General features: G+C 37.8%; 1 protein-coding gene across 1 annotated transcript; it reads left to right on the top strand.

Annotated features, from left to right (window-relative positions):
• Positions 1 to 2,437: 2,437 nt before the first annotated feature.
• Positions 2,438 to 7,841, top strand: LOC122670763 (probable myosin-binding protein 5). Its single transcript, XM_043867743.1, has 4 exons — positions 2,438 to 3,191; positions 3,278 to 4,159; positions 4,239 to 4,474; positions 7,675 to 7,841. Exons 1-3 carry the CDS (start codon positions 2,438 to 2,440, stop codon positions 4,445 to 4,447), a joined length of 1,845 nt encoding a protein of 614 aa, XP_043723678.1. The 3' UTR covers positions 4,448 to 4,474; positions 7,675 to 7,841.
• Positions 7,842 to 12,552: the final 4,711 nt, after the last annotated feature.

Genomic DNA, 12,552 nt, shown 5'->3' with positions numbered 1-12,552 from the left:
GAAAACACCCAACTAATGTGGGAACCATCCAGGTATTATTAGTAATAAAATCACTAACATGAATAAAGTTGGGTAAAGGAAGTTTTACCTAGGGCGAATCCTGACCTGTCATGACTGGAATCCATGGATCAAACCAACAATATGTAGTGCGACCATTACCAATCCGACGAAACACAATTTTCCTTAAGTCAGGAGGGGTTTTGGCAATACTATTCCAAACCCATGAACCCCTCCGCTTCCCAACACGGGGGTCAAAAAGCCAAGAGTTGGGAAAATACTTAGCTTTAAGAAGTTTGGCCCACATAGAGTGGAGTTCATTCAGCAGCCGCCACCCAAGTTTGGTGATCAAGGCATGGTTATGGGTGACGGACTTGCGGAGACCAAGCCCTCCAAGGGTCGTAGGTTTATAGATCTTGTCCCGACCTATTAACCGATTAGGGGTCTGGGTTTTCGCCCGATTATTCCAAAAATGGTTGTAAATTTGGTTCAATTCCCTACAAGTCTTTTTAGGAACAAGAAAGTGAGACATATGATAAGCTGGGGTAGATGCCAACACAGATTGTATCAACACTTTCCGGCCAGCATAGGATAGAAAGTTAGCCTTCCAGGTGGAGAGTTTAGAGTGGACTCTATCCACTAGGGTAGACAAATCCTTACACTTAGATCTAGCAGGACAGAGTCTGGTGCCTTAGAAAACAGACTTAGAAGTCATGCCCTTCATGCTGAGGAGGCGACATAGGTGGTTTCTACGCCCCTCCTCGACATTCTTACTAAAGAAAATTTCACTTTTACCAAAATTAATCTCTTGACCAGTAATGTCCGAGAACAAATCGAGAACTGATTTATGATAGTAAAAAGCATCCTTCAGTAGACTACTGCATGTTCCTGTATTTGTTTTAACAAAAAAAAAAACTATAAATCTGAAATTTATTTCCCTTTATTTTTATTTTTTGTCATTTGGCATTTTTCTAGTTGTATTGTATATGACTAACAAGCACATTTGAACGTGATTGAGTAGGGATGCCAAGAGTATTCTGATCAAAGTATCGTCATCATATTGGGATAATACATTCTGAATTTTGAGATAGACGTTTGTTGTGTTTGGTATGCATTCCAGGTCAATTTCGCATTCTCAAATGATAAAAACGCAGCTGTTGTTTTTATCATCTAACTATTTGAGAATGCGAAATCAACTTGGAACGCGTTCCAAGAATGCATACCAAAACACAGCTGTTATTTTCCATTTTTTTGGTATTATATTTGAGTAAAATATTTCTTGTTATAGTTTTGGGAGAGAGTCCTCTTAACCTACGAGGTGGGGGAGCCAGTCAACAGGAGTGTGGGATACAGTTCATAATTAGTGGCATAGGACGAAAGAGAAAGAGAGAGAGAGAGAGAGAGATAAATAACGCTCCTGTAGCCTATGTTGCTTACTCAAAGAGTCATTTCCCGTTAATTTTATGGAAAAATGTATCTAAATTAGAGGGCCATGGTTTTAGTGCACTCCATCGCATTGGGTATCAACCACCTTCAAATCTAATATGATACTCATATGTCAACTTGGATCGGCTGTATTAGACAAGTTTACCTTTAATTTTCCTTAAAAAATGAGTGTTTTTTTATTATTTTACCCCTTCTTTGTATCATTTCACTGATACGATTTCAGCCAGGTATCGGTATCAATTACCTTCAAAATCGTGCAGAATTTTTCGTATCATACAATCCGATACTGATACCCCAAACCATGAAGAGGGCATGGGGTACCCTTGCAGTTATAGAAACCTTTCATATCGAATTTTAACAAAAACCCTGTAAAACAAATTTGGGAAGCAGTTTTCTGTACGGGAGTGTGGCCTACGCCAACACTCCCATCTGGTTTTCCCTCTTCCCCTTAAAACAAGGGGGCAGAGATGTCTTTTGACATGAGAGGAGATAGATAGACTTATAAAAATGCTGGCGTGAGCCACACTCCCGAACAGGTTTTTTTTCCAACAAATTTCATGGCAAAACCAACGCAGCTTTGGAGTTGGGACGTATCGCGTACGTTTTCTCTATTTATTTATTCCGTTGGTTATTTCTTCTGATCGACCGTTTTTTCAGGTACTTTCCGTCAAGGCGCCAGCAGCTCAACTGTGACACGTCGGATTCTGATAACAAACAAACGACAATAACACCAAAATATCGGATTATAACTTCTCGCTCTTCCCTCGCCCTCTCTCTTTTCCTCGGTTCCCCCTGCCACAGAGATCATGGTCTCGGTTCGTTCATTCGCGCCAAGATCATGATCTTCGTTCTTATTCTCTTCTTCTGATCTGTACAAATCTATCTATTTCTTGTTTCAATCTCAATCTCATTTCGGTTTTCTATCTCCTCAATTTCTCTGCCTTCCCCAAAAAGACACATTTTGATTCTTGTTTTTTTTTCCTGAATCAAATTCATGGCGAAGAGACCAGTCAAGCAATTCATCGAACAGAAGCTCGGGAAATTCCTGTGCATTGTGATATACATTCTTCTTGAATGGGTGATGATAGTTTTGCTGTTCGTTGACGGCTTGATTGCTTGTGCTGCCAATGAATTTGCTCGTTTCTTTGAACTGAGAATCCCATGCTTGTTCTGCACGAGGATTGATCATGTTCTGGTTCACAGAGATCCTGATTTTTATTACAATGATTCTATATGCGAAAGTCACAGGAAGGATGTTTCATCTCTTGCATATTGTCATGTTCACCAAAAATTAGCTGATATAAGGCGGATGTGCGAGGGTTGTCTTCTGTCTTTCGCTACGGAGGATAAGTCTGACTGCGATACCTATAGATCTTTGGTAGGGATTTTGGGTAAAGATCTTGAATGTTCTGTTGAAGATGATCATAAAATTCATTTGAGACTACCGGCTAGTGGGAAGATAGACATTTTACAGCTTGAGAAGAGCAGCATTCATCGGTGTTCTTGTTGTGGGGAACCATTGAGGATTAGGACTTCGTTTCCACAGGGATTGAACGGAAGCCATTTCCCCCAAACTCCTGCACCATCTCCCCGAGGATTATTAGTGAAGACAAAACCAGAGGAAAAATCACGAGGTTCTGATACATTGCCTCATATTAGGTATACAGAGCTCAAAATCACCTCCGACACCGAATCAGAGATTCCAGAGGATGAGGATGGGTCAATCTCGTTAACTCCAGAGAATCAATGTGAGTTTATTATGGATTGGAATTGTTAGTTTCACAAGGACTACTTACTCATTTTGTCAAACATTTTGGGGTTGGATTTTATGTAACAGGTAGAGAAGATGTCAAAGCTGCTGCTGTGCCATTGCTGGTAGAATTGAACGAGGATGCTTGCAGGACGCCTAGTTTTAGTAAAGGAAGCAGGTTATCCGCAATCACCTTATCAGATTCTGCAATTGAAAGCCCTAGGTGGTTTCAAAAGCTTCCCAGGAAGTTTGCTATTGAAAAACAAGAACCGAGTACAGAGTTTGTGGAAGGAAGTTCTACAACTGAAGTAGATCCTGAAACCATTCTGCTTCGTTTGAAGAGACAAGTTCGACTGGACCGCAAGTCATTGATAACTTTGTATATGGAATTGGATGAAGAAAGAAATGCTTCTGCCATTGCTGCAAACCAGGCAATGGCCATGATCACCAGGTTGCAGGCAGAAAAAGCAGCTGTGCAGATGGAGGCCTTGCAGTATCAGAGAATGATGGAGGAGCAAGCTGAGTATGATCAAGAGGCCTTGCAAGATATGAAGGATCTTCTTATCAAAAGAGAGCAGGAAATAAGGATTTTGGAGGCAGAGTTAGAGGCTTACAGGGAAAGTTCCGGACATGGAAGAGTTCTTGGTATTGACAGCTTTAGCGCAAATGCTGATGAAGATTACGTTCAGTTGAAGTCTGCGTCCGAATCATCTGTTAGTGGATGTTGTGAATGTGGTAGCCCTCCTGCTGATATTGATGTAGAAGAGGGGAATGGGGAACAAGAGCATAATTCTGACCAAATTGGGCCATCGCTAGAATCAAATAGGCAGCTAATTCGTGATGAACCATTGTTAGACATTGAAAATGAGAAGTTATATCTTTTGGATCAGTTGAAACAGTTGGAGATGAGGATTCACCTATCTCAGAATAGCTCTAACATAGATAATCTCAATGAGGAAGACAAAGGTAGTAAGTAACTTTAAGTTTTCTCATTTCTCTGTTCCCTAAAAACATCATAGGATCAAATGAATTTCTGTCATTGCAGGAGACATGAGTAGCAACATCATGACCAAAGAAATATCTCGTCTCAGTGAAAAGTTGGAAGCCCTTGCAGCAGATAGGGAATTCTTAAAGCATGCTGTTCGGTCACTCCACAAAGGTGGTGAAGGAACCCAGCTTCTGAGAGAGATAGCTCTACATCTTCGGGAGCTTCGGTGTGCAGAGAAGAGGCCTGTGGATGGTATTGCTGATTGAGTTTGTTTCATTTAAGTCATTTTGATGGTAAGCACTTTCCCCCGAGTGCCTTTTACTCTTCATTTGGCATTTGACAGCATCTTCTGAACTAGCTAAAGGAAAAGAATTAATAACTGTAAGCAACTCTACTGATAATAATCACTCTTCTAACTGACTATATGGGAGAACCCTCTCCACCCCAACAAGGGAAAAAGAAATGCCAAGTCAAAGATCATTAATCCTTCTCAAGCTACTTGGTCAGCTATTTGAATCCTCTCTGCCATCCACGCAATTGTCAAAAAAGTAAATTTCTAAGATCCAAGGCCCTCCCAACCCCCATTTTCCTTGAATGCTTGGCTGCTATCCTGTCCTCATGCTTGGGACCAGCAGTGCCAAATCTCATTGGCTGATTTAAATGAAAGGAAGGAAAGAAAAGAACTGTGAATAAGTGTTGAAGTGAATCATGATAACGATCAGAATCTTTTGTCTATGGGTATCATCATGGGTTTTACATGAGATTTTTGTTGGTTTGAGTACTTAACAATCACTGGTGAAGTGCTGCCATGTTAGTAACATTTTATTCTTATGTGTGTATTCATCTTTTCCTTTCACATGAATTGCCTCAACTGATGATATTGTTCTTGACAAATAACGAACATGAGAATATTTTTTTTGGTAGTGATTACCGAGGTTTGGGTAATGTATTAGAGAAGTTTTATTAAGCATAGTGACATCCACTATGTGGTTTATTGCATTTCTCCAGAATGAATTACACCCCAATCTTTAGTAAATGTTCAGTGGTTGCCTAGATAATCGATTGCTCTGGCTCCAGAAGATTGTTTGGCAGCGAATCAATTAAAACTTTCTAAGATTTTCCAATAAAACTTAGTTTATGGTGCTCTTTAGGCAATCCTTCCTAATGCTATGAAACTTATGCAATACAAATGAAAAGTAGTTCTCACCTCTTGTATCGATATATAATCTTGAAAATTAATGGTTGAAAGTAGAGAAATGTGAAGAGAGATTTAACAAGCAGAAGAAAAATCAAACTGGAAAAACTTGAAATTCAGAGTCTAAAAGTAAAATTATATCACATGAAATACCAGAAATCGATTCACTTCTGAATTGAATCATGCCGCCTTAATATCGTTTGATGGATTGGCAGATGATAATATTTCACAATGAAAGTGTAACATGAATGGAGTTCACAGTTGAAATTAAGTACTTAAAAGTCCAATTTTATTGAATCATCATAACTCTAGTTGGACATGCACGTGTCAATTTTCGCCTTAGAGAATGCTTGAGGAATCCAAGATTCAAGAAACTCTTTGAGATTAAAAAAAAAACGTGGATTGTATGCAACAGAACATAGTCAGACAATTTAAGATCTATCAATTCTGGTGGGGTGAGTAGATGGATCAACTTATCAACCTTATAATAATTTGGTATCTGTTTGATGTTGCCACTTGAGATGCTCTTCAACTGACGTCTTTTAAAATCTACAATATTTATGTCTCCTTCAGTGTATCAAACCATATTTCTGAAGTGAAGATTCCTTGGTTGGGGTACCTCAATTCACTAGAAATACAGCAGAGAAATATATCATGTAGATGCCTTTTGGTCATCATCATCAACTAGGTGTTATTCTAACTATTTTCAGTTCTGCTTGTACAGTTATATATAATTTGCTCACTTTCGATAAATTTTAATTTCCATATACTTGTTTGATTCCTTAGCAACAGTAGGCTTCTGTAGAAGTTGTAAAGACAAGAAAAACATGACCTAGAACTTCTGGAATTCTCATTAATTTCTTAAATCAGTAGAAGTTCTATTGTGTACATTGTGGAGGCAAATAAAATGTCGGACACATGCATCTCAAGATTCAAGTATGCATATAATAACTATTATGTCATTTAAATCTTTCTAACTTTTACCATTTATATCTATGTGACATTTAAATACGGTCCATATCAAGGAAGGTTTTTGGAGTATCCATGCATATTCAAGATTTGGTCCATGTTACCCAATTTTTCAAATCTATCAATATAATATTAACATGCTTAAAGGATTGGCGGAGGGCTTTCCTGAATTCTAACTGCCAAACTTGTGCACCAAATTCTTAATTCTTATCCTTTGTCTGGGTCCGGCCCACAAAAGCACACAGAGAGTTGAGAAACTGAGTATTCATTCAATACTAGACAATGTCTATTCCATTAGTTGTACTGGTGCAGAAATGTTGTAACATGAATAACATTATGTGATAGAGAAATTCACTTTTTGCACCCTTTCTCTCCCTCCTTCCTCATCCCTTTATTCCCCCTTCCAACTCCAAACCTTTCAGTTGCCTTCGATAAAAATGACCGAACAGTTTGGTCTGTTTTCAGTTTGTTCTATTTTTTATTTTTTTTCATTTTCTCTCATTTAATGTAGCCTTTTTAATTTTTTTTTTAAATATGAGAAGAGAGTGTACAATCATGCATTCATGGATTTTATGCCATCCAGGTCTATTATCTACTTCTGATCCATTTACTAATGAGTACTGCAAACACAAGGCAGCTAAAGTACAGCTTGAATTGTTCATGTCTTATTTGCAGCTAAATAAGCTATAACATAAATAATTTGCGTGGTACAGTTCCAAAGACCCCTGATGTATTCATAAACCACTAATTGATATTCCCATCAATACTGTAATATCAAATCTGTTCATGGATAATTTTGTTTTAGCCTTTGCCTGTGGTATTTGAGAAATATGAACTTGATTTTCTTGACTTGTAATTTTCCATTATTCAGATGTACATACATTCTTCCCATGCTACAAAGAAGAGAAATAAATTCTTGTTTTTAATGCTTATTGGAATACCAATTCTTGCTTCTGGTTCCTCTTTGAGAGCTTTATCTCCTTATAATATACATCTAATTGTATATTTGCCAAAAAATAACAATCTCAAGAGCTTTAAACTCTTTTCCTTCGGCAACTCTGGAAGTGTAGTGCTACTCTATGGCCAAGGTGATTTTCCAATTACCCATTAAATGTCACGACCCACCTCCTTACATGCATAACACTTGTACAACTATCCCATTGAGAAATTGACCCCAAAGCAGACTCAGACCCATGCCATGACACTTTGATACAAACGACACTATAAGATCATTGGTAGTTTTTTGTTTGCTTTTTATGCTGCAAACTATTAAGTAGTTTTATCTTGTTAATTAGATTAGTGACTTCATAAAAATCCTTCTTTCTACAGGCAAACAAGCAAGGGAAGTATCAGCAGTCACTAATCCTTCTTTTGAGAGTTTTTTACCAAGCTAACAACCGAGCACTTTATGTTGAGAGGGAAAAACATTTCAATTTTGGGACAAGAACAAAACAATTAATGTCATGGATCAAGGCATCAAAGTCTTCTGGCCTTTTCCCCTCCCTTCATGGTTGTTATTAGGATTCATAGGGGAATGCTGGCATGTTGGGGTAATGTGAGAGGTAGATGGCGCTTCGTATCAGAGATGACCAACCTGATTCCTGGTGAACCTAGAAAATCTTAAAATCCTCCAAAACACTATGAAGATTAATTGATATTCTTTTTAGTACTAAAAGTAATGTTTTGTGTTATTTAATGTTTATATTTGTGAAATGTATTTTGTCAAGAAACTTAGGTACTGAGTATTTGTGGGATCCATCATTGTCAAACATCATCATGGGTCACCTTACAATTCGTGCAAGCTGGTGGTAATAGTTTGGGAACATAACAATACCCTAGAGGCTACTGGTTCTTAGAAATGAAACCGCCTTACGGTAAATCAAGAAACTAAAGGTTGAGTTGACAATTGGAAATCAAATATTTTTATGAAGAAAAATGAGTTGAACATTAGAAGATTTTTCTCATTTCCTTTCCTGATGCCTTGAAACTCCATGGTCAGGACTGGTAGGGGAGTTTAGTCCCACATTGGTCGGATAGTGTGCGACAGTTTGCCTTATGACCTTGGAAGGGCTTCTCCACCCTGAAGTTCAGGCTTTGGGGTTGGATACCATTAAGTGGTATAAGAACGCGTTGTTTGTGCACTGTCCGTGTGAGGACCCATAGCCCAAATCTAGGGGAGTTGATTCTATGAATACACTCTATGGCCAGGAATATGAGGGGAGTTTAATCCCACATCTGTCGGGTAGTGTGCGACAATTTGACTTATGACCTTGGAAGGGCTTCTCCACCTTGAAGCTCGGGCTTTTAGGTTGGATGCCATTATTTCCATACAACAGTAAATTAAAAAGTCTACAATAGGTATACAAATAGCATTCAACTTCTACCATTAGAAGTAGATGGAACACCTCAAAAACATGTAATGTCAGACACAACCAGTTTGCGCTTTGGGGGCAACAGCTTAATGGTGGAATTTGGTGAAAAGCCCAATTGAGTTAACAATAGTTTCCATGGGAACCAACATGACCATGTTGAGTGTGTAGCTTGTCCTAAAGGAAGCTCTCTCACAAGGGCATGAGTTCTTGACCTTTAGAGGGACAATGTCTCCATTATAGTCTGTCAGCTCTTTCCAAAAAATGACACATGGTTAGGCCTTTGATTTTCAGAAAAGGAATACCTAACATGATGCAGGAATCAAATGAAAATCACAAACAAACAATCACGCAGTTGCAAAAACAAAGATTTACGTGGTTTGGCAAGTTTTATCCTACATCCATGATGAGATGAGATCTACTTCACGATCAATAGAGAATAGGGTTACAACTGCTCGTGCACACAACTCTCTCAGATTACAGAGAATGAACCATCGCTTTAATTTTATAGTGAAACCTACATAGACACAAACTATCGAAATACCCATGTAGTCTTATTTATTTTCCTTCGGGCCCTACTTTCTCTTAAAGGTCCTTTAAAATTAACCCAGAAACACAAGCGACGGAATACAATACATCGTACCCCCAACATGATTATCACGTGCTATCGTGGTTTATGGACACAATGTAAAGGCTGAAACTAAAAATGTGAGCACTTTGCATAGAAATGTTAAAAATGTAAATAACTATCTTGTAGATGTGTGGATGCACAAAATCATTGTCAAGGATATCAAACTTACCTTCCAAAAGTGGTCGAAAAGTCATTTAAAACATAGTAGAACCATAGTTGACAAGTTCAGATGGGAATAATTTGAAAGAGTAAGTTCAAGTATAATTAATTTGCCAATTTTAGAATTTGGTCAAGATTTTGGTAAAATAGTAGACCAAGGCAAAAAGTCATATTTAGATGATTGGGGAATTAATTGAATGCCTTCCAAAAGTTTGTGGTATTTCATTTACCTATTGTACCTGTTTTCACATAATCAATCAATTATCATACTGCATAAAATAACCACTAAAAGATAAAAGGGAGGGGGGGAGGGGAAAAAATCCTCCGCAATGCACCGCTTTGGTAGTGCACTATGGTGCAACCTTGCGAGCTTAACACATGGACATGGTGACATCCAACAATGCCAAACCTGAGAAGAAAAAAATATATTAAAGGAAAAGAACAAAGTACAACACCTAAGCCCAAAGGCAAGCCTAAGGTGGGATCCCAAACGGAAGACCAAAATGATTAACCAAAAGATGATACATCAAAAGATAGGGGGGGGGGGGGGGGGGGGAACAAAAGATATTACATCAAAAGCAAGGGGTGGGAAGAAACAACTATAAAAAGATGATACATCAAAAAGCTGGGTTGGGGGAGATGTAAGAGGAAGGTCCTAACATGTGGCTAGATGCCTATTTCGTGAAGTATCTGGGCTAGCCGAACGAATGGAAAGAATTCTATTTCTGATCTCAAAAGAAATGACTTCCCTTATTTATTCTATAATGTGCGATGAGGAGGTCCATCTTTTTTTATTTCTTTTCTAGCAAACATGATAAATCACAACATTAAAAGCAAACTTCCCAATATTTATATAATCACAGGTAACTTACCATTGAAAATTTTTAAAATCCACCTCCGTTCTTTTAAAAGGGAAAGATAGTTTTGTGATGAGGCCAACACGTCCTAAAATCCCCTTTCCAAATCTTTGTTATACTCTAGATATTAAATTGCAAATTGACACATACGACCTAACGACTCTGTTAATGTACCTCATGGCGTATATTAATCACAATGGTTTGTCATTGTGGGCTTATATGTAATTTACACATAAGTACATGGTTACATACTTACATGTCTTTGCTTATAATTATTCATTTTGAGTAAATTACATGCACCCCCTCGTTTTTTAACCAATTACAGAACATCCCACATAGTTTCAACAATTACATTTGTACTCATGAAGGCTTACGGTGTTAGTCAAGTGTTAGTTTTTAAAATGTAAAAGACAGTTTTACCCTTATTATATCTTGAACTAAAATGATAAAATGAAAATATCATTTTTACCCACTGTGTTATTTGTTCTTTCTATAGTATTTTATTTCCTATGCATATGTCGTAATAATTTCTTATTCAATCATCGAAACCCAAACCCAAATTTACTTGTCTGAACTATTTCTCGATGGATCTATAATTTGGAACACATTCCCTCTGATTTGGACCTACTGAGCTCTCAAAGTCAGGCTACTGATGTAAGGGATATTGATGCTTATCATAGGTTGTCAGGAGGGGTACCATTTATTATCATATGTGATGACAGTTATGAAAAATCAGATGGAGCTGTTGGGTAGGCTTCTATTTTACTGTTTCACTTTGATGGAACAGATATGAACAATAGTTTTGTAGGGAATTCATAAGAATCAGAGCTACGGTGAATATACCAGGGACTCTAAGGAGCAAAAGAACAGGAGTGACTGAATGTTGTTATAGGAAATGTGAGAAGATGGCTTTGGAAAATGTTCAATTTGTTGTATGATGTATCTAAACTTATGTAACATTCTGAATCTGTCTGATTTGTTAAGAAAACAAGAGATGAGGTGTCTATAGCCCTTAAATGTGCATTCAAGGCGAGACTGCAAGCTCTCGACCTCAGTTACTATAAATGTTGAAATTTTTTTACTTTTTTAAGGTTTCATTTGTTTGGCGGATAAAAAGGATTGGGACAGAAAAAGTCGTAGCACTCACATGTAATGGGTCAAAGAACAACAAAGCTTAAGGAAAGGGTAGTAAATATGAGGTAGAACAATAAATAATGGGGAAAAAATGTTCCTTGGTCACATGATTCCTACACACAGACACAAGAGCGTGCTGAATTATTACCCAATCACCTTTGAAATAAAAAATCTCATCTGTGTTAATGCTCCTACATGTACTCTCATTGGTCCATGCACCAATGCAGAGGCAACATAACCAAACAACAATCTATTATCCTAAAATAATAATATAATCTAGATCTCCACTTATCCTATAAAATCCTACTGAATATTGTAAGATTTTGAAGAATGGTGAGGTAGGATAACTTCCTTGCCAGATAAACAGAAAAAGCATTTAATGCATTTTGTCTTACTTTACCACCTCATGCATACAAACAACTTTGGTTTTTGAATATCATCAAAAAATAAAACAAACCCCCCCCCCCCCCACACCACACCACACCACACCACACCACACCCTTTGGTTTTTTAAATTTTGTGGAAAACCCTCCAAGTATCCCACCCACTTAATTCCGTCAAACAAACTAGAGTCTAAAGTAATTAGATGTCTGAATATGAGCTTGACATTGCAATTCCCAGCCCCAAATATCTACGGACGGATCAGCACAGAGACTTGCAAACTCGTCCCCTCAAAATTTCTAAAGTCTGATAACCGATACAAGAAAGAACCCTACCCAGGCCCAGGATTCATTATAGTCATGCCGAATCAAAGCTTTGATTCAATGAAACTATGAAGGAACAATAGAGTTGTAGGAAGGTAAAAGTAAACTATGAAACAACATAAGAGTTGTAGGAAGGTGAAACTACTCACGCATCCATGCAGGTAGAGGAAATTCGTGGCCATGAAGTTGGGTAGCAAAATGAAACCAACAATTTATTGCACCCTGTACAATGCATGCCAAGAACCTATTCTTCATGTACCTTAACAGGGCACAATTTCAGGAACATCACCATCAGTAAATCCTTGAACGATTTTACTGCTTCACTATATAGAAGTTTGTATTTCTGTTGCTGC

The sequence above is a fragment of the Telopea speciosissima genome, chromosome 8 (assembly GCF_018873765.1).
Source record: "Telopea speciosissima isolate NSW1024214 ecotype Mountain lineage chromosome 8, Tspe_v1, whole genome shotgun sequence".
NCBI classification, from domain to species: Eukaryota; Viridiplantae; Streptophyta; class Magnoliopsida; order Proteales; family Proteaceae; genus Telopea; species Telopea speciosissima.
The sequence above is the reverse complement of the archived record's forward strand: the minus strand, read 5'-3'. Positions and strand labels throughout refer to the sequence as shown.